Source organism: Rosa chinensis, chromosome 4, assembly GCF_002994745.2.
Source record: "Rosa chinensis cultivar Old Blush chromosome 4, RchiOBHm-V2, whole genome shotgun sequence".
NCBI classification, from domain to species: domain Eukaryota; kingdom Viridiplantae; phylum Streptophyta; class Magnoliopsida; order Rosales; family Rosaceae; genus Rosa; species Rosa chinensis.
Window position 1 is genome coordinate 55,528,131 of NC_037091.1, and position 22,053 is coordinate 55,550,183.

General features: G+C 37.5%; 4 protein-coding genes across 4 annotated transcripts; 1 reads left to right on the forward strand and 3 right to left on the reverse strand.

The window, feature by feature from the left end:
• Positions 1-709: 709 nt before the first annotated feature.
• LOC112200015 (lysine histidine transporter 2) lies at positions 710-3,551 on the reverse strand. Its single transcript, XM_024341012.2, has 6 exons — positions 3,309-3,551; positions 2,302-2,685; positions 1,639-2,138; positions 1,452-1,543; positions 1,277-1,345; positions 710-1,187 (listed from the first exon to the last, which is right to left on the reverse strand). Exons 1-6 carry the CDS (start codon positions 3,482-3,484, stop codon positions 1,089-1,091), a joined length of 1,320 nt encoding a protein of 439 aa, XP_024196780.1. The 5' UTR covers positions 3,485-3,551; the 3' UTR covers positions 710-1,088.
• A 1,448-nt stretch (positions 3,552-4,999) lies between these two features.
• On the forward strand, positions 5,000-6,964 carry LOC112199593. Its single transcript, XM_024340584.2, has 2 exons — positions 5,000-5,028; positions 6,426-6,964. Exons 1-2 carry the CDS (start codon positions 5,007-5,009, stop codon positions 6,962-6,964), a joined length of 561 nt encoding a protein of 186 aa, XP_024196352.1. The 5' UTR covers positions 5,000-5,006.
• Positions 6,965-10,759: 3,795 nt separating this feature from the next.
• Positions 10,760-14,125, reverse strand: LOC112200789 (ankyrin repeat and sterile alpha motif domain-containing protein 1B). The gene is made up of 2 exons (XM_024341801.2): positions 12,972-14,125; positions 10,760-12,305 (listed from the first exon to the last, which is right to left on the reverse strand). Exons 1-2 carry the CDS (start codon positions 13,677-13,679, stop codon positions 11,013-11,015), a joined length of 2,001 nt encoding a protein of 666 aa, XP_024197569.1. The 5' UTR covers positions 13,680-14,125; the 3' UTR covers positions 10,760-11,012.
• Positions 14,126-17,549: 3,424 nt separating this feature from the next.
• On the reverse strand, positions 17,550-20,294 carry LOC112197548 (glyceraldehyde-3-phosphate dehydrogenase, cytosolic). Its single transcript, XM_024338275.2, has 11 exons — positions 20,160-20,294; positions 20,024-20,047; positions 19,809-19,909; positions 19,606-19,721; positions 19,403-19,502; positions 18,853-18,999; positions 18,714-18,774; positions 18,525-18,622; positions 18,264-18,406; positions 18,069-18,152; positions 17,550-17,938 (listed from the first exon to the last, which is right to left on the reverse strand). Exons 1-11 carry the CDS (start codon positions 20,161-20,163, stop codon positions 17,806-17,808), a joined length of 1,011 nt encoding a protein of 336 aa, XP_024194043.1. The 5' UTR covers positions 20,164-20,294; the 3' UTR covers positions 17,550-17,805.
• Between the last annotated feature and the right edge of the window lie 1,759 nt (positions 20,295-22,053).

Below are 22,053 nucleotides of genomic sequence, written 5' to 3' on the forward strand. Positions count from 1 at the left end.
TGAAAAGCAAGGAGGTCAAGTGAGTAAATTTGGAGGTTCCAATAGAAAAACTCATTTGTAAATCATAATCACAAGGGATTATGATGAAAAACTGTGAGTTAGCTCTTAATAAAAGGTTAAGAAAGATACAAATCAATACAAAAGTTAATTTAGCCAACTTGTTTTGAATCCACTGGATTGGTTCAAGAAATTAAAAGAGAGAGCAACAAATTTACTTCTTCTTCTTCTTGTTTTTTTTTTTTTTAACAATAGAAACAAAGAATTTACTAGTTGTGGATAGCATGGTTGCGATATATGGAGGATGAGTTTTGCATTTTTTAGGGTTTATCAAGACATCAGTTTGCGTGCTTGTTGGATTGGTTAACTTCACCGCATTTTTCTTCTTCCGTTTTTTAATATCTTAGAGATAAACAATAAACTAATTTAAATACATATTCTAAATATTTAAAAAAAAAAATGACAGCTTGAATATTTTGAGGTTCATTAGGGCTGATGTGGTCAATGCCATGTCATTTGGGATGGTTTTTTTTGTATAGAATTTTGGGATCCAATGCATTTTCCGAATTTAAATTGTCATATAATTTGTGGTGAAATCTTGGTGCCAATGTCATCATCCTTATTAGTGGTCTAACCATGAAATTGGAATCGACATGATTTGGAATCCTTACAGTTGTAATTAAAAAGAAGGGGAAAAAAATAAAACAACCCATATGAAAAATGATGGTTTCTGATTCAATTAGAAATATAAATTCAGCAACATATAATGAAGATGTTTTACAATTAATGAAATCCAACGCTTAATGAACCAACCTAACATCTGGAATCCATGTACAAACAGCACTAAATTTCTTATTCTCATCCTAATATAACATATAATAGTAGTACGATCGATGACTCGATCGAGCCATGATTACTCTTCAAAACATGATAGGAGATTGCCCCGTCAAGCCGTGAAGGTTCCAAAAGAAATCAATTTTGAAATCTCAGCCAAGCTATGAACAGAGAGATATTGACAAGGTTGTTTGAACATCAATTTTTTTAGCTCAATATCGCAGGTGTCAGTATTGCTTGTTGCACGCTTTAGTAGTTTAAGAGAAGAACTCGTAGGTTTTCGCTTTGATGATGATGTTCCTTAGTGCACCAATGGGAGCTAGAATCATCAGAGTGACGCCACAAATGATACAAAACTGAAATGAATGAGAAAAAAAGTGAGTAGTCGTATGAAGCATAAAGAACAAGGAAAACAACTTACCGAGGCATGATCAACAGAACTTACCCAGTTTGCACACCAAGATAGACTGAATGGTTTCGGTTTGTAGAGGGCAAGCCACATGATGCAGGGAAGCTTCACAGAGCAAGATTAAGGAAAGATTTAGCTATTTCGATCTTTTAAATGCATACACAAAGAACTCAAAGATCAATCAGAGCAAAGAATTCTTTAGTTTGCTTACGTAATATGTTGTTGGGGCGAAAGCAAATCCCCCAAAGAATCCGAGAAGGCCACCGAAGAATGGGATTGCTATGGCAACGATCATGGTAAATGCTGCCAATGTAAGAGTAAATAATTAGCATTCAAATAAAAGTTGGATCAGAATACATCGAAAAAAAAACGGAGAGGTGTCGCGTAAGTGGACGTACCAACATACGTAGTTCGAGTAAAAAAGCGGAGAACGAAACTGGGTGAGAAGTTCATTTTTTTAACCAAAAAGGTTTCAATCATGTCAAACACCGCCATTGCATATATCTGATAGCTTCCAATCACATGAACTACGACAAACATGTTAGCAGTTGCAATTAGCCAAGCTGGTTTCTCCAGCGAGATGAGTATGTTATCATTAACCCTATTTCCGAAGACATAAAACCCAACAATAGCAACAGGGAAGTAGCATATAGCCACAACTATGTATGCCACAACCACTCCTTTCCACATAGGACCTTTGGAAGGCTTTTCCGGCGTTGAAGGAATGGTTGCTTGGATCTCCAGGACCACATTGTGACCAGCATAGGCAAATGCTACCTCACCCAACCCACCAAAGAAGTTAAGCACAGTTCCAGGAGTAGTTGAGGCTCTGTAGCTGTAGTCCACATCTGGTACGACCCCCTTGTGTATTGAAGCTGCCCATGCAATAGTTGAGTAACTACAAACAAGAGTCCAAGAACACAGGGTAGAAATCAATGATACCAGATTGCATGTCTGCATTACTTGGTAAGAATTTATGGTTATCATTCATTAATTCTCAACATAGTAGTTAGTTCAATAATAAAGCTTCCATATAAGCAATTGATATTTGATTTGATTACCTCAAAGACATGACTGCTGCGGCGAGTGAGATACCAGTCATGGAGTTGAAGTTGGGGAGATGGGAAAGCACAAAGTGACAAGAAGCAAAAATCATAATCCAGAACGTGGTCCTGATATCTTTGCAGCTAGGACAAAGCACATCATGGACTTTCTTCAATGATTTTCCTCCTGTCACCATATAGACTATGCAAACACCAACCTCAACAACTACCTGTTGGGGCACCACAACCCAGAGCCCTAGCTTCGGCCCAAAGGCATGTTGACCCAGCTCGTGATACCTATCGAACCGCTTGCCAGGCACCATTTCATGCATCTCAACCATTTGCCATAGTGTATATAGGGTGATGACCCATGACAAAATAAGGATAACCACACCAGGACCCCTGTAATGTTTCCAAAAACGAAGGAGTCATTTGATTATGTTAAACGATTGAACAGATATATCATTTTCGTAATAGTAGTGATTGAGTATTGTAAATTGCATATTATGAACCCGGATTTCATATGACCAATTATAATAATCAGGAATCTGAGTTCTGTTTTGAATTGACAGATTTATCCAAGTCGTAAACATATAGTCTATACGGTAGCAGTGAAACCTATGGGAATAACTCAGGAATGAAAATTCTGTTTTGAATTGGAATATAGAAATCCTATACAGTAACTCATATGTCATGTTGGGAGCATAGTCTATATGGTAATGGAACCAATATGATAAATGATGAATAAAAATTCTGCTCTGAATTAGCTGATAAAAATTTCATACAAAATACCATTATTTATCAAGGTTTGAACGGTCTATATGGTAATTAATGAACCCAAGTAGAATCAATTTTAAACTGGCAGATAAAAATCCTATAAAGAAACCATTAATCTATCAAGCTGTGAACATAGTCTATATATATGGTAATGAAGAAAAAAACAATCCCATAACCTATCCAGTTGACTTCACAGACACCCCTAAACTCGAGCAAACAATGAACATAAAGCAATGAATGATATATACCAGCCAAGCTCTGCAAGGGCAAAAGGAAGACTAAGGACACCAGCCCCAACCATAGCAGTGACATTGTGGAAAGCCGAGTACCACCATTTGGCATTCCTAGCAGAAGTGATGGGAAGCCAATCGTTGATCTGCTTCTGTCTCGCAAGCTCAGCATCTGACAGAGTAGCCTCGGCCATTTTGATCTCAAAATCAGACCAAAACAAAATTCAAGAATGGGGAAGTGGTTGTAGGCAAAGAGCACAGAGGTGTGTTATATAACTTTCATGGGAAGGAAGAAGGCCAAAAATAGCAATAGTTTGGCACATGTTTTGCATTAAGTTTCAGTTTTTTTCTTGCCCTAGTAAAGGAATTGTGCCCATTTTTAGAGGTGAGCTGTACTAGAGTCTCAAATACCACAAAGCCCCTTCTCTGTTACTCCCATAACTCGATTTTCTCTTAACCAACTGGAGGCTTCTGGGGTAATTTTCCAGGCATGAAAAAACAAAAAAATAAAAAAAATAAAAAAACAAGTCTGACCGAGTGGGAAAGTTTTGGAAGGAAGGAAAAGATTCATGCTTGGTAAATCCGAACATGGCGGGATTCTTTCACAACCAAGGTCCTTTCTTTCACCAAACGTCAACACCTAGTTGTACGATTCAAAGGGGGATTCATTATTCATTATCCATTTATCCTCACGAAGTCTTTCCGCCATTTTCTCAAACCAGATCAAAGCTTCCCATGTCCACTCAATACTTCAATACCTTATTACCAGCATTACCCCTGAACCTATCGTATCCGATAAGCACTTGTTGCTTCACAGATCCATTGACAGTTAGGACATAAATTGGGACTATGTGAGCGTTTAAGCCATAAGATTGTAATGGATACAAGTCATGTCACAAATTAATTCACAGAATCTCGGATGCCATATCATGACCCATATGTATTGCTTGTTGCCCTTTTGTCAAACTTTTCCCTATTGCGGTTGGTGGTAAGGATTAGGACTTGAAATGAGCAATCAAGTAAAGAAGGTATGGGTGCAATATGGCTAGCATGTCAAGTACCAAATCATGTCTGAGCAGAACAGGAAATGAAATAAGTGAATGCGTAAATTTGGCCACAAACTGATATGGTAAAAATTGCAAGCATTTGAATCCAGTCGTGATGATTAAATTCATTCCATTATGTTCAAGTCTAAGTTTTGAAGTATAGAATGGGCAGCTCAGATTATGTTAGTATGAATCTATCGGCGATTTTATCGTTATTAAGGATGAACGTACATATTCCCCCATTAATTATGTTGAATCTGTAACAGATCACTAGGATGAATTGTTAGAACTAAATGGACCTATCATCATCTATTATGCAGAATGCAAATTGGATTATAACTTGATTCATTAATAGGAGTTGTAAGCTAAGTACAATACCTAGAAACCTATTGAGATAATTGTATCCACTCATTGGTTAGGAATCCATTAGTTGGTTTACATAGTAATCCGATTTAGTGTTGCATTAGGTTTTCTAATTGTTGGTGACTTGGTTTCTAAGAAACATCTTTATGGGAGGATTCTTAGGAACATAGCCAATATATATAGGAGTGTTGGTCCCTGCTCTCTTTGTTACAAAGCATTAAGTCCTGCCCCATAGAAAGGAGCTTAAATCCAGAGCTGAGGAGAAGATCAATCCACGTTCGTTGTCAAGTTCATTAGTGCTACTGCAATGGCTCCTAATACTGAAGAAGGTTAGTATATAAACTTGTATTTTGGTTCATGTGGTCTTGATTAATATTCAGTGTGTTTATGCTACTGTGAATTGATCATGGTTTTGGTTTTGCTCATTCAGTCTAACAAATGGTATCAGAGCATCAGGTTTTCACAAACATAAATCAATTTTGATTAATCAATTTTTGGAAGAACCAAAATTTTATTTTCAGCAAAAATTTATAGAAAAATTGTTCTAAACCTTGCTAAAGAAAAGGGCCACGAGTGGGCCAGTTTTTAGAAAAATCTTTTCGGCCCAAAACCCACAGGCGCTGACCCGGACTCAATCCCATTTAAAACCCTGCTACAGATGGCCGTTATACTCTAACGGTCATATACGTTTGGGGATTAGGGTTCTTCGTCTGGGATTGAAAGCGCAGAGGATGTTTATATCCTCTATGGAATTCAAGACTCCAATCACTGCGGATTAAGGGGCCGAATTGATCAACTGCTGTTTTTGGGTAAAAGTTCATGCTTCCGCGATAAAATTTTGCAGCAAATTAAGAAGAACAAGGTTAGAGTTTTCTGGAAATTTTGGGTTTTTAAAATTAGAATATTTTGATCATCGTAATGTGCAAGAACAATAGAGGCATTCCCGGCGTGCACCTAGGCTAGAGTAGATGGTGACCGGATGAAACTTAATTTTCAGAATTTGTTTTTGTGATGTGATGGTTTCTGGGATGAGCATGAAATTGAATATCCTGATGTTTGTGATATGATTGTTTATATGTTGTGAAATTTCTATAATTGATGATCTGCAATGGTATAATGTGACGTGTGATTAAGTCGATCTCCCTGTACATGCTTGTTATGCTAAAGGTTGCAGATTGAAAGGAAATTTTTCATGGTCTGCGAATTTAAATGGTTAAGTGGATATGTTGCACAAAGTGATTATCTGTTTGTTATTCAAAAATTCATTAAGATGAAGAAAAGATCAGAAACTTGTGTTTTACTTTTAAACTATGTATGTATATTGTCTTCCAAAGAAGTTTGAGCTATATGATTTAAAAGTGGAACAGCATTATGCATAATTTTGAGTTCAATTTTGGATTCTAGGGACTTTTCTTCTGTCATAAAGATGTTGATTGTCTTTAGAATAATATGAATTCACTGCTTGTGGCATAATGATTGAGGAACCTCCAGAATATCATGTTTTCTGCTATAAAAGTGATGCTTGACATTGACTGCAGAATTGGGGCTAATAATTGCATTATTTGCTTTTGGTATTGTTTTGTTTTGTTAAATGTTTTGTTTTCTGCTTGTGTGTTTACTTGAACTGCTTTAGAATCAACACATGAATGCAGAACCTTTTTGACAAAACTTGTTTTGAGAACTGATAAAACTAAAAACTTACACTTTTCTTTGTTTTGCTCTCTAGGAATCACCTACATGAATTTGAACAATATCCAGATGCTTACTGGATCAAACTTTAAGGCCTGGAAGAGTGGTGTAGAGTTCTACCTAATGATGCATGACAACATGGATTTGTGTTTTACTGATATAGAGCCTTATGGAGTAGATGCAACTAGCTCATCCGATGACAAGAAATATTATCGAGACTGGCATAGATCCAATTATAGGGCTAAGAATGTAATGAGAACTACCATGTCTGATACTGTGAGGGGTAGTATTGAAGAGCCTGTTTTGGCAGTTGACTATATGGAAGCAATAGCTGAAAAATTCAAGGAAAGCAATAAGGCTGAGGCAGCTAGACTTTCCAAGGAGATGAATGAGTTGAAGTATACTGGTAGTGGGGGTGTTAGGCAGCATATCTTGAAGCTCACTGAGCTAAACACTAGGCTCAGGGATTTAGATCTGGGAGTCAAGGATGACCAACTTGTCCACAATACCTTAGATTCTCTACCACCTAGCTTCAATACCTTAAGAACTAGCTACAATGCACAGAAGGAGAGCTAGACCTTGAATAAGCTGATAGCTATTTGCGTGGATGAGGAGAGTAGAATGAAGAAAGAGAAGCAGCCCTCTACCTCTGTCAATTTAGTTGAAAAGCCAAAGAAACAGAACAAATTCAAGCCTAAGAAAACTATAGCCAAGCCATCAGGAAATACTGCAGTAGCTAAAGTCAACAAGCCATTTAAGTTCAAGTGCTATTTTTGTAAGAAAGTAGGACACATGAAGAAGGACTGTACAGGATTTAAGGCATGGCTTGTGAAAAAGGGTAAGATTGATTTATTTGATCATTTAGAAACTTTTTCATTAGAAGTTAATTTTGTTAACATAGAACCTCATTCTTATTGGTTAGATAGTGGCAGTCCCTTACACATTACGAACTCTTTGCAGGGATTCATAGGGATGAGGAAGCCAAGAAGTGATGAAGCTAACATCTGCGTTGGAAATGGAATGAGGGTTGCAGTCAAGGCAGTAGGATCTTTAAGACTAGATTTGGGATTAGGAAATTTTCTGGTTTTAGATAGTGTTTATTACATTCCCTCAATTAAGAGGAATTTGCTTTCAGTTAGTCTTTTGGTTAAAAGTGGATGTAATTTTTACATTGGTTCTAATGGAATAAAAATTTTCAAGGATTCTCTTGATTTCTTGCCTAAAGATTATTCTATTTTTGGTTCTGGTGATATTGTGAATGATTATTTAAGATTGAATTGTTCATTAGGTCAACAAGAAACTTTACTTGTTGAAAATAACAATAACACATCAAGTATAAATACCATTACTGGTGCAAAAAGAATTCTGCATAATGAGAAATCTGCTTACTTGTGGCACAGGAGACTTGGCCACATATCCAAAGATAGATTGAAAGTACTCGTGAAAAATAAAACACTTCCAGAATTAAACTTTGATGATCTTGAAAATTGTATTGAATGCTATAAAGGAAAAATGACAAACTTAAGAAAGAAAAATGCCAACAGAAGTAAGAAACTATTGGAATTAATCCATACAGATATATGTGGACCATTTAGACATAAGACAATATGTGGAAATATCTATTTTATTACTTTTATAGACGATTTTTCCAGGTATAGCTACATTTACTTACTGTCAGAAAAATCACAATCACTTGAGGCTTTTAAAATTTTCAAAACTGAGGTTGAACATCAACTGGATTTGAAAATTAAGGTTGTGAGGTCTGATAGGGGGGAGAGTTTTATGGTAAATATACTGAGCAAGGACAACAAAAGGGTCCTTTTGCATTATATCTGCAAAGTGTAGGCATAAAGGCTCAGTATACAACACCATATAATCCCCAACAAAATGGGGTAGCTGAGAGGAAAATAGAACTCTATTAAACATGGTAAGAAGTATGATGTGTACTTCAGGATTTCCAAAGATGTTTTGGGGAGAAGCCTTAAGAACTGCAAATTACCTTTGCAACAGATCCCCAAGCAAAGCTGTAGATAAAACACCATTTGAATTATGGTGTGGTAGGCAACCAAGTTTACACCATTGTCATGTCTGGGGATGTAAAGCTGAAGCAAGGATTTATAATCCAAATTTAGGAAAGCTTGATCCAAAGTCTGTAACTTGTCATTTTATTGGTTACTGTGGAAAGTCTAAAGGCTATAAGCTTTATTCGCCTCATCATTCACCCAGAGTTTTTGAAACTCATCAAGTTAAATTTTTAGGTGAAAGTGTCTGCAATAGAAACTTTGAAGACTTGTCCTCAGATTTTGAAGAAATTGTAGAAAATGTGGATAATATAGCAGTAATGCCAAGCATTCAAAATAATTTGTTTAACTCAGGATTGGCTCAAAGTCAAAATCTAGTCGAAGGTCAAAATGCTGTAGATGAAAATTTAGAGGCCAATGATCTTAATTCTGAAATGGCTGAGTTTGACTTAGGACAGGAGCAAGAGCAAGTGACTCAAACTGAACCTCAAAATGAACTACAACTTGAACCTGAACCTCAACCTCAAACTGAGCCATAGCAAAACCAAGTTGTGGTACCAAGAAGGTCACAGAGAGTAAGGAAACCAAGGTTTGGTGGGGAGGATGATATTTATGAAGTTTATTTAAGTGAAGTAGAATCTGCATTATTTGATGACAATGATCCCACTAGTTTTAAACAAGCAACTGGAAGTAATGATTCTGATGCTTGGACTCAAGCTATGATTGCAGAGCTTGATTCAATGTATAAAAATGGAGTATGGGAGCTTGTGAAGCCAAAAGAAAATCACAAGCCTATTGGCTGCAAGTGGGTTTTTAAAACCAAGAGAGATTTCTGGAGTCAAGACAAGTGATCAACTGGCAGATCCATTTACTAAAGCATTGTCAGTAGCAGCCTTTAAGGAGCATTCCAGGAACATGGGAATTCTGTCGAGTTTTGAAGATGCTTAAGTTCAGTGGGAGCAAAATGTTTTGAGAAAATTGTTTCTTCAGTTTAGTTTAGTTTTGGTTTAGTTCTTGATTTTCTGTTTTGAGTTATGTAACAGAAACCTTGTGCTTCATGTTTTGATTTAATGGAATGGGGTATTTTTGGCTTATGTTTTGACAGCTTTATTCATTTTGATAAATTTATGGCTGTTGTAATTTTATCTTATCAGTTCATCAGGTGGATTGTAATATATGCATATATTCAGTTAGAAGCAAACATTGATCCACTGTGTGTATAGAAACTGTGTTTGCGTTGTGATTTTGATATTCAAAATACTTAGGTCAGACTGTTATCAAATAACAACTGCAGTTTGATATATGATGTTATTTGATTGCATCACATTAAGTTTGAACTCATGTGAAGTACAGAAATTGTTGTTTTGCGGTCTGGAACGAGTATGCTCATTTGAACATATCTATTTCTTGATTCTGCAATGGTTCTGCGTTTTGACAGAGTTGAATGGATTTAAAGTACACTTACATCTCAGTGCACACTTCAGCTATTTCTGGAAATTGTTTTAATTCAGTTTGTGAATAGACAATGATGGTCCAAGTGGGAGAATGTTAGAACTAAATGGACCTATCATCATCTATTATGCAGAATGCAAATTGGATTATAACTTGATTCATTAATAGGAGTTGTAAGCCAAGTACAATACCTAGAAACCTATTGAGATAATTATATCAACTCATTGGTTAGGAATCCATTAGTTGGTTTACATAGTAATCCGATTTAGTGTTGCATTAGGTTTTCTAATTGTTGGTGACTTGGTTTCTAAGAAACATTTTTATGGGAGGATTCTTAGGAACATAGCCAATATATATAGGAGTGTTGGTCCCTGCTCTCTCTGTTACAAAGCATTAAGTCCTGCCCCATAGAAAGGAGCTTAAATCCAGAGCTGAGGAGAAGATCAATCCGCGTTCGTTGTCAAGTTCATTAGTGCTACTGCAATGGCTCCTAATACTAAAGAAGGTTAGTATATAAACTTGTATTTTGGTTCATGTGGTCTTGATTAATATTCAGTGTGTTTATGCTACTGTGAATTGATCATGGTTTTGGTTTTGCTCATTCAGTCTAACATGAATCTGTAATTGCCTCGCAATTAATTGAGATATAATGAATTATTCAATTTCAAGAACCTGAATGTTGATTCAGATCATGATACAACGCATATTTTCCGCAACATATTTGGTTCAGAAGTTCCTAGCTCATAGAATCTCAAGTATATATCAACAAAACTAAAGATGTATCATATCCAGAAGTCAAAATGTGCAACGAAGGGGGATAGCCGACTCTGTCATAGTACAGAGAGATAATATACAAGGGCCAAATGCATGTACACATCACAAAGAGGGTTAGATCTAATAGACATGATGAACAACTATATATATACTTCGATAACACACAACTTGTATTGATCATGTTGATAACGATACAATAGCCGTGGACAAGCTCGATCACAGCAACTATGCATATACTAGACCGGTATTACAGAACATATTGGGAGAAAAACAAAGAAACAATAGATATAAAGAAAAGAACTATTTGAGAGAACTCACCAAAGTTCTTCTCTATCTATAGGTCTAACCAAGAACGCTGACTCGTGTGTACAGTCCGATCAAGCAACTAAAGAACTGGAATGTTTGTAGCTCCGAGTTGGCCATGTAGAGCTAACTGATTCTTCAGCCTCCACGCCTTGTGCGCCAACACACAAATATTGGTTTATTAACTTCCTATTGAAGGAACTTTGTCTGGAATTCCCTACTGATACTTTCCCATTTGAGCGAGATGATCCTACATTGTCAACACCCTTCTCCTTCTCCACGAAGGAAGGTGAAGACATGGATGATCGTGACAGAGGAATTGCATGCGATTGAGCTGGAAAAGCAAACTGAGGCACTGCTTGAATCACACCATGTGTTAGACCAGCAGTATATCTCATTTTAGTGTAGGGGCTTGGAAGATAAGTCCTGGCAGAAAGTATCCTTTTGCTGTTGGGAAGGGATGAAGATTTCAAATACATCTGCCGAAGTGGGATTGGACTGTCTTCCAAATCTGTAGATGGACTATACGAGCCCAAGGAATCAGCATCTCCCATGTCTCTGCTAGATTCCTTTTTCACTTTCCTCCTCGGCCATTGAAGAAGAAACTTAAGGCTCCTTGCAGCATAATTTACAGAACCAGTCTTCTTATTGCTCACTGAGTTGGGTGAATCAACCTGACTTATTTCACCCGAGCACCTACTGAATTGTAGACATGACTGATCACCACTGGCATCGGAAGCATTATCATTGCCCGTGTATAAGAATATCTCTGCATCAGGGATTCGGAAAGAGGTTCCAGGACTGCTCCCAATACCATGCATTCTCAAATGAGAAACAAGGGCATTTCTCGCTTTATGATCTTGACACTTGGAGATTCCTCCAGCTGAAATCAACTGCTTGATCAAAAGTTCAGAAGATGGTGACTTTGGCCTTTGCTTAAGAATATCCAATGCGGTCATGCCATCACCATCACGAATGTTCAGATCGATTGACGGAACAGTCATGAGGAGTTCCACCACACTAGACTGTATGTTCTCACTAACAGCTATGTGAAGAGCTGTTCTTCCATTGTTGTTCCTATCATTAACGATGTCCTGCATGTTCACAATATCACCACATACTAATTGCTTGATGAGCTCAATCTGTTTGTCCACTCTCCGGAAACCAGGAGCTCGGAAACCAGCCACTGCCATGTGTAGAAATGAATCTCCATAGTAGTTCGATAAAGAGACTAATGAGGGAGATGCACCAATTAGCACTTCCACCACAGCTAAGTGACCCCTGTAAGCGGCAACATGTAAAGCTGTATTCCCTTGACTATCTACAAATGTGCTGATATCAAAGGATGCTATTAGATATTTAACCACCTGCATAAAAGAAAGCCAATTAAAAAAAAATAACATTGTAAGTAACAATCTAATGCTCAAAGAAGACTTCGAAAACTGCAGTCATCAGTAACAATGTGAAATCTGGGTTCTGCATGTGCATCATGAATAATATATCCTACGTTCAAACAAGCAGAAAACAATAACATAAAAAACAAAATTCAGAGGAGTCTTTTTCAGACAAGTTACAAGGTGCCTGTGAGGCCACATTTGCTGAGCAAGCATGAACATCTTGAAGCCAACAATTTATGCATGTATATTAGAGCCAATCTAACACCCAAGCATTTGGCCGTTTAACTTAAACTTCAATTCAGCGTTCACTCTCTTGGTTTAAGCCTCAAATAGAAAAGAGTTACCAAATTACTCCAACAATTTAATCTCAAAACAAAGCCTCCTCATATAATTAAGTTCAAGTAATAAACAAATAATTCATCACCAAGAATACTTCCATCTTCTATAAACATTTCTTTAAATGTTCAGACCAAGAACAATAGCACCAATAATTCATCACCAAGAATACTTCCATCTTCTAAAAATTTATTAACAATCCAGTAGTATTGACCAAGAGTATCAGACCTTCCATTACCTAAAATTGTAAGAATCACATAAGCAAGTAATCAAATTGAAGCAATCTAACAAGACCCTCACCTCAATCTGCCCTCTACCAGAGGCAGTATGCAAGACAGTAGAGCCCTGAGCATCCCTATAAACCAAAACATCACCACAATCCCCAACCACCAACTCCTTCAAAACCTCCAGATTCCCACCTCTCGCAGCCGCATGAACCGCCCGGTTCATCATCTCCCACTTAAAATCCGACCTACTATCCACCATCCTCTCCTCCAGCTCCCCATTATCCTCACCAAACCTCGGCGACACCGAAAAATCTAGCAGCAGCCTGAAAACCTCAGCATTCTTACTCCTAGCAGCAGCATAGAAGATATCAGTCACCCCATACTCTCCTTCCCCAAACACCAAAAGAGGGTCTCTTGCTAACAACTCCTTAACAAAGGCCACGTCACCGGCTGAGGCGGCTGTGTAGAGGAGCCAGCCGCCGTAGCCGGCCCGGATCAGAGAGTTGTGGCCACTCTGTGTCTGGCACTCATTGAGAAGCCTCTTGGCAACTTGAGAGCGGCATTTCGCCACGTCATTGAAGTGAGCCTCGTCGTCCCACACGGTTTCGAGGCGGCGGATGCGGCGGAGTGATGTCAGCTTGATGAGGAGGTTGGTGTCGAGGTGAAGAAGCTCGCTGACAAGGTCGTAAAGGCCATTGGCTGCTGCCCAATCAATAGGTGACGCGTACCACCACTGGTCTCCCGTGCTTTCCCACCGGAGAGGGAAGTATGACGGCGGCATTGTAACCCCGGAAAATTGAACTATGATCGATTATCAGTTCATCCAGCACATAGAAGACAATGATTGATCAAGTGAGTCTGACAAAAGGCCTAAAAGGGAAAGGAAAGGAACTTGCTTTTCTTGAATGGAAAAAAAAGTTAGAGAAAGCTAAAGCTTCAAGCTTTTTGGAATCAAGGTATAAGAACCAGGGTAGTGAAGAAAGAGCAAAGAACCTTTCTTAGATGAAACCCATTAGAGTTTAAGCTGAGAAGTTAGGATTTGAGTACTTGAAGCTTAAGCAAGAAGAGCTATTGCTGCACAGAGAAACAGAGGTTTAGAGGAGATCAGAGAATGAGTGAACGTAGAGGGGAAAGTGAGCAAGATATATTTAGAGGGATAAACAAAAGGAAGATGGCCACTTGATTAATTGTGCTGATTTTTGGAGGGTGATTTTATATGGTGAGAGAGTTAAGAGACAAAAGCATATATATAGAATGATATATAGATTCCTCGATGAGCCCGTGAAACTGTGAAAGCTCAGTCTAGAAAGACTGAGGAGGTTATAGTCATGTATGTAGATGACTGGTGACGGACCAAACTAGGTAGTCTATGGTTTTTAATGTTTAAAGGTTTTTCTGTTAGTTTAGTAAATCGGATATGAAAGAGGAACAAGGTGAAAGGGACCGGCAGTGACGGTTGAGTTGGTTACTACCGTACGTTGATTTTTAAGGGATTGATTCATGAATGAAGTCAAAGAACCATTTCATGATCATTCGTTTAATCACAAATTCACAACAATAATGTTTCATGTTGGTCACTAACTGATCAAGAAAATTATAGTGACCAAGTCTAACTGTGGAAATAATTATATATTTTTTAATAGGGTTTGGAACCCAGCCTTTTTTTTTGTCTAAGTTTGGAACCCAGCCTAGTTGAGAAAATAATTATATTTTAAGTTTAGTTGTTTTATTTTCCACCATTATATGTTTTCTTGGTCTGACTAGGTAAATACCACTGTAATCACAAATGATTAAATAAAAATTAATTAATAAAGTATATCAGATTATCACTTTTTAATTTAAACTTGTTTTTTCTTTAATAATAACTCGATCAGTAACCTTTGATTATCTATCATCAGATTTAGATTTAGGAAAATAAGATCAGACTCGATGACCCGATATCTAAATAGAAGTAGGCCACCATTAACTGATTGCTTTGGCCATTTTCTACTTGTAACGATTCCTTATCAATATTGTTGTCTTTGATAACAAAAAGTGTTCTTCACATATTTTTTTTTGTTTTGAAATGTGTTCTTCAGAGAAGAAAAAAAAAAAAAAGTTATAATACCTAATCATGCTAGACATTATAACTCAACCTACCATTTTGGTGTGCATCAAATTTTTAGTAACAATATATAAGGATAATGATGCTGATCTTTTTACTTTCTATCAATGAATTTTGCACTAGTTGCAAGGAAGGTGGCCAAGGTTATATCAAGAATGATCCATTAAATAAAGGGTTATTATCACAAATGGTACCTGAACTATACCTCAATCTTATCGATAGTACCTGAACTTCAATTTTGATCACAACCAGTACCCGAACTTTTCGATTTCATTTTAAATGGTACCTAAGGCCACCTTCGATCACTATTCCGGCCAAAAAAGCCAAATCTAAAAAGACAAAAAATAAAAAAACAAATTCAAGGCAAGTCTATTACCAAAAAATCATCACTATATATGTTCGCAACCCTCGAAATCATCAAAAATCATCACTATGATTGCCTCCCATGTCATTTTTAGTCGGAATAGTGATCGGAGGTGGCTCTAGGTACCATTTAAAATGAAATCGAAAAGTTCGGGTACTGGTTGTGATCAAAATTGAAGTTCAGGTATCATCAATAAAATATAGGATAAGTTCATGTACCATTTGTGATAATAACCCTTAAAGAAATTAGTAGGTTGATTCACATGCTTCTAGGGATGGGAGTAGTCAATTTGTACCATTTTGTTATTGCCTTGGGCAAGTGATTATTTATTCTTGTAGGGCATATACAACTATAGAAGGATAATGCCTCACCGACCGTGGTGTCCGTTAATGTTTGACCTAATTATGTGGATAAATGTGGAAGGAAATCTAATGCCTCTTTTATTATATCTAAATCAGATCCAAAGGCATGGGCAAAACTTGATTTAGTTGATGATCTATGAATCATGTACCTCCCGTTCTACGTATCTGTGTGAAATCCCGATGATGACCAGCATGAAAGGTATTGCCACACTGCAGCTAACTGTTTCCAACTCTAAAATTTCAATACTCCGAGTTATTGCTAATGGCTCTAGCTCTAGTGCAGCATAGAGAGGTTGCTCAACGATTCGATACAATTCATGACTGAGTTTTGAGTTCTTTAAGGATATTTATATTCTTTCATGGCCATTGAAGAACTTAAAAAGCAACAAGTTAAAAGAATTTCATCAGTATTTCTCTTTAGCTGTCAGTCCCACCAAACCACCGATCAACAGTCATAGTAGTCTGGACACTGGACCCAAAGAGTGGGAGTGTTAAAAGGTTAACCAGCTAGTTACACATCTCAAATCAATTCTCTATTATTAACAAAAACTTTTAATTGAAATCAACTAAATAGGCGAACACGACATTTGAGTCTAAACTCTAAAGGAAGACTTCTACAAAGAGAAGCAAAGGCTGCTATGTCAATGACCATCAGATGGTGCTACTCTGCATTAAGTAATGAGCTTTTGCCATTTTCAGATTGAAGTCTTGCTATAAACCGAATTAGTTGCGAAGATGTCTTTGATAGTGTAGTTTATGTTAAGATGCCTTCACGATACACTTTTGATCAAGTCTGTTTTCATGATGTACCCCTAAAGTTTGCAATGGGGTGTTTATCACCTTGCTCGAATCGCTTTGGTGTGATCAAAGTTCCCATTTGAAGGCAAAGACGGGTGTCCTCGGTTGTCGCAGTTACCATTAGATGATGCAAGTAATCTGTAACACATTTGATGCAATGTGTGGTACTCTTTTCTATTCATGTAAAATTCATCATGAATTGATAAAGCATGTCATATAACCCTCACTTTGCAGGGTTGTACCAATATATCCGACAGAGATAAATTGACTTAATATACTGGTAGACTAATGTGGAACTATTCTAGTTCTGTATCAAACTAAATTACCTTTGTATCAAACCTAGTTTATTGATATATACGTACAAAACGGCAGAAGTTCCCCACTTTGCAAGCCTTGTACAAGATGAATTAATCACTGCCAAGAAAATTGAAGATGAATGCACATTCCCAAGGATTCTTAAAAGGAGCAAAGAGGAATGGATTAGCGTTGGCATATTGCACATACAATCTCGGTGGAAATAGGTGACAAAACACTCGTCAAGGCTTGGGCTATCCATCTGTCGCTCACAAATGGACAATAAAGAAAAGCTGTCGCACATGGATGGCCTAATTTGTTGGTTGTTGCCTAGCAAGGACTGTAGTGGAGCCTCGTCACTGTGTAAGGCGACTTCCAGCTTATCGCCGTTTCTTGGTTTCGATAACTCCCTTTCTTTTATTTGTCTGATGGTTTGCCGACGCTCAGGTGACGTGGAAATTCGATCAATTGAACGACGACAAACATAAGCATCCATCGACAGTAAGGGCGAGAGAAGAAGCCCGAGGGCCAGAGACTCCTCGTTCGGTAAGACATCGTAAGGTTAAAAGAAGAAGTGCCCGAATGAGGAGACTGGTTAGCGTATGCAAACATCGATGGCTTACTTGGGATCATGATGAAAGAATTCACTTTCAACCAGAGACATGGCAATGGCAAGCCTTGGGATTTAGACAGGACATATGTTTGCTACGTTTGCAGAAAGAAATCAGATGAATAACAACCCCATCAAAGTTTGCTTTATATCAAAAACTAGCAAAGCTAAAGTACAATTTCATGTTTCTTTGTTTAGAACAAGCAAAGAGGGGAGAAATCCGCAACTAAAAGTTCAAAACCAAAAATAGACAACCCCGAGAGATCAACCCCCAGAGGAGGACACAAAGATACTCTTCTCTTATTCAGAACCCAGAGACCTAAAAATTCTAGACCAAACACGTAAAAGCAAAGCCTTCCATCTTCAGATCTGAGTTTAAGCCTTGGCGATGTGCACAATCAAGTCAATCACACGGGAACTGTAACCCCACTCGTTGTCGTACCATGAAACAACCTTGACAAAGTTATCGTTCAATGCAATTCCAGCCTTGGCATCAAAGATGCTTGACCTGAAAGAGAACACGACATTGAATGAGATAAACCAATAAATTCACCACAAGTTGATCACTAATCCGAACAGCATAGATGGTTTATTCTGTCCGTAGTACTCCTACCATTAAATGACTAATATTCATTTACCTGTTGTCACCAATGAAGTCGGTTGACACAACATCCTCATCGGTGTAACCCAAGATGCCCTTCAACTTTCCCTCAGACTCCTCCCTGTTGAGACAGAATTAAAGATAAACGATTAGAACCAAGACATGCATTGTAATGTGATGACACCCCACCTTGATTACAACTTAATTAACAACAAAGTTCAACAAGCCTTACTTAATAGCAGCCTTGATCTGGTCATAGGTTGCCTTCTTCTCAAGTCTGACAGTGAGGTCAACAACTGAAACATCAACAGTGGGTACACGGAAGGCCATTCCGGTCAACTTGCCATTGAGAGCAGGCAGAACCTTTCCGACAGCCTAAAGATATTCCAAAATCAAGGATTAATAAAGCTGTTACAGATGAAGTATCACTGACATGTAACTTAAAAGTGTATCAACAATACTGAAGCAGTGGCACAAAGAATATTGAAAATACCTTGGCAGCTCCGGTGCTGCTGGGAATGATGTTGAATGAGGCAGCACGTCCACCTCTCCAGTCCTTTGCTGATGGTCCATCAACAGTCTTCTGGGTGGCTGAATTGCAAATACACAGACGACTTTAGTAGGTTTCAAATCTAGTATCTTAACATTCATATATCTCACATGGTTACAAGTGAAAACTCACCAGTGATGGAGTGCACAGTAGTCATAAGACCCTCAACAATTCCAAACCTGTCGTTGATAACCTAAAGACAACAAAATTAAATAAGCATCAACAATTGGCTGAGTTCTCAAACACAAATAGAATGCAGAAAGACGCGAACCTTGGCAAGGGGAGCAAGACAGTTGGTAGTGCAGCTAGCATTGGAAACAATGCAAAGGTCGGACTTGTATTCATGCTCATTGACTCCCACAACAAACATGGGGGCATCCTTACTTGGGGCAGAGATGACAACCTTCTTGGCACCACCCTGATCACACAAACAGCACATATTAATTATCCGTAACAAAATGTAGATGCAGAACTACCCAAATCAATATCAAGAAGTGAGATGCATGTAATAAACCACAGCTAACCCTACCAGAGGTAATACTTAAAATCAAGTATAAACAGAGAACCATGCAAATGATTAACAAACATATACAATTCAGGTCTTAAATGCACTCTCTCATTGACAGTACTAGTCCTAGTAAAGATACTTCATATTCACTCTAAAACGACCATAAAGTTGTTACAACCACAAAAATATCAATTCCGAAAGATCCACTACTAAAAACAGAGTCAAAATCATATATACACCAAAGCAGAGAAGCCAATCAAACTCGGTACTGCAATCAACTCAAAAATTAAAGAAAATTGTAAAGAGAGCTGACCTTCAAGTGAGCGGCGGCTTTGTCCTTATCAGTGAACACTCCAGTAGACTCCACAACAATATCGGCGCCAACGGAACCCCATGGGATCTCCTCTGGGTTTCTGCAACAAACAAATCACATAATTGATTTAGCACATGGATATACAATCATAGCAACTACAAAACCAACTCAAACTAATCAATAACTCAGAGATCCATCAATACCTGAGCCCGAAGACGGCAACTGGCTTCTCACCGAAGAGGAGGGTCTTCTCATCCTTGACCTTGAGCTCATGGTGCTTCCATGCTCCGTGGACGGTGTCATACTTAAACATGTAGGTCTAAAAACAACAAAAACCACACCGATCATCAAAATATTCCAAAAATCCAAACTCGTAACTCCGAAAACATCAAAGATTAACACTCACCATGTAGTCGGTGGTGATGAATGGATCGTTAACAGCGACGAGCTCAACATCGTCCCTCTGTAGGGCCACCCTAGCCACCAAACGTCCGATTCTTCCGAATCCTGCACCATTTCATTTTCATCAGATCGAAATCCGAAAACCAAAAACCAAGCCAAATCTAAGATCTAGATCAACCGAAAGCAACAATTCAAAGAAACAAGGATCTGGATTCTCACCGTTGATTCCGATCTTGATCTTGGCTGCTCGATAATAACAATAACAAAAACAAGAGCATAATCAGTACCAAAAAAAAAAAATTACAAGATCTGTAACGAAAAGATTGAAAAATAATAAGAGAGCTTAGATGATTACCCATGGTGATTGATTTGGAGAGAGTAGAGAATAGAGAGATTTTTGATTTTGAGGAAGAAGATGAGGGTTTTGTGAGAAGAGAGTGATGTTGAGAGGGTTTATATAGGAAAGAGGGGCAAAAGGGTAAACTAGCCCACAGTGAGACTGAGGTGGGTGGGGTAAATCACGTGCGGCGGTTTTTCTTGGGGAAAAAGAAAGTCGAATCTGTGCCGCTGATTTGGCGTGCGGGTTTGTGATGGCCGCTGATTTAGGACCAGGCCTTCGCGGGTTGTTATTTCTGGAAGGAATATTCGGAGAGAGATCCGGTGGGTAAAGAGGAGGACGTGGCGAAATTGAGAAAGAAAGGAAAGAAGTGAGGGTTGGCTTGAGTTATGAGGTCACGTGAGATTGAGCACGCTGGATTATCGGTCTAATTCAACTTCCTCCTCACGGACTTCTCGAGAGTTCTATAGATTTTGCAACCACTTTTACTTTTTCGCACAAGGAAAAAAATCTGAGCATTTTAACTTCTTTTTTTTTTTGTGGTAGAGTGAGGGTAAAGTAGATTTCTTTTACCGTATCTGAAATCTGGTAATGAGTATTGTCTATATTGTGTTTTGGCAATAACTATGGTATCAAAATGTTCTTCTAAGCCAGCCGTACTAATCATTTTTCAAAAAAATATGTTCTTCTATGTAAAATCTATTATTTATATTAATTTGTTAATTATATTAAGATAGGTAGTTGATAAATGAACTTATTGAATGTTAATAATCATCGTGTTTTCTTTTTCTCTATCGGGTAGTTTAAAAGGTTTTTAATGGACTCTGTAGTGTGTCTAATAAAAAAATTAACTCAGATTGATTTTGTGAAAAAAAGGGTTGATTTTTAAACTAAAACAGCATATTTTAATTACAATATATTTTCCATGAAAATACTAATTTTTGAGAAGCGTGTGTTACACTCTGCACATGAGATGAATGGTTGTAGCCTGTAGGTTGGGGAATGATCTACTCTTCCAATGTTCTTCTTCTATTCAATGTTAATATTTCTTGTCATTTCTTTGAAGGGTTAATATTTTTGAGTAATAATTAAAATATTCGGTTCCGACCCCAAACAAAAAAGAAAAGTTGCTCGAAAATTCTTATTTTGTCTTTAGATAGTTGGAATTGAAGATGAAACGAGTAATGAAAAGATGTTACAACCAAACCAATAGAAGAAAGTTATGGTATTGAGAGATTCTAACATCAAAATATCTATCAAAGCAAGTTGCCGCACTTGAGCTTGAAATGCACTATGCACCTATCACTAAAAGACAATTCAATTTCTTATGCCCCACGAAAGAATATGAAAGATTGTTAATGTCATGCTTTTGCTATGGATGATGATGATATGTCAACATGTTTAACCCACAAACTATGAACCTTTTAGCTATAATACACATAATTATTTTTGTTCGTTAATCTTGACCTTTAAATTTCTCAAATGATCGACATCATAGACGAGTCTAGGAAGAATGTTAAAGAAAATTCACAAACTGCTGTTGAAGACATGAAAATGTTCACAACTTCTGTGTATTTAGTTTTATCTTTCGAAGGTGTATAGCCAACAAATTTGTTGAAATGTTCAAAAAAAAAAAAAAAAAATCCAAGCTAAGACAATACGAAAGAATTAAAAACAAAGTGTTGTACAAATTGTTTTTGAAAAGCTAAGCCAAGAGTCACAATCAGTAAGTAAAGCAAACTATTTGGGGTGTTGGTTTTTATTTATTTATTATTTCAATTGGTCAAAGAATGTATATAGATCAACAATGTTCTGGCATGCCGTAGGTGTCCAAGGGTGATCTGGTTGCCTCTTATGTACTGAGTCTTGTTTTTCAAAGGTGTATGTGCCGAAAACTTTTGTTAATATGTTG

Bases quoted from the DNA above. Each gene is read 5' to 3' on its own strand.
- LOC112200015 (XM_024341012.2), bottom strand. From the start codon at position 3,484: ATGGCCGAGGCTACTCTGTCAGATGCTGAGCTTGCGAGACAGAAGCAG. The intron at 1,544-1,638 runs GTACGTCCACTT...TTACATTGGCAG, and splicing joins TACTCGAACTACGTATGTTG to CATTTACCATGATCGTTGCC. The intron at 1,346-1,451 runs GTAAGCAAACTA...TGCTCTGTGAAG, and splicing joins TCGCCCCAACAACATATTAC to CTTCCCTGCATCATGTGGCT.
- LOC112199593 (XM_024340584.2), top strand. From the start codon at position 5,007: ATGGCTCCTAATACTGAAGAAG. The intron at 5,029-6,425 runs GTTAGTATATAA...TTTGCTCTCTAG, and splicing joins GGCTCCTAATACTGAAGAAG to GAATCACCTACATGAATTTG.
- LOC112200789 (XM_024341801.2), bottom strand. From the start codon at position 13,679: ATGCCGCCGTCATACTTCCCTCTCCGGTGGGAAAGCACGGGAGACCAG. The intron at 12,306-12,971 runs GTGAGGGTCTTG...TCTTTTATGCAG, and splicing joins CTGGTAGAGGGCAGATTGAG to GTGGTTAAATATCTAATAGC.
- LOC112197548 (XM_024338275.2), bottom strand. The intron at 19,000-19,402 runs GTCAGCTCTCTT...TTGTGTGATCAG, and splicing joins AAGCCGCCGCTCACTTGAAG to GGTGGTGCCAAGAAGGTTGT. The intron at 17,939-18,068 runs GTAAATGAATAT...GTTCTCTTTCAG, and splicing joins GACTTCATTGGTGACAACAG to GTCAAGCATCTTTGATGCCA.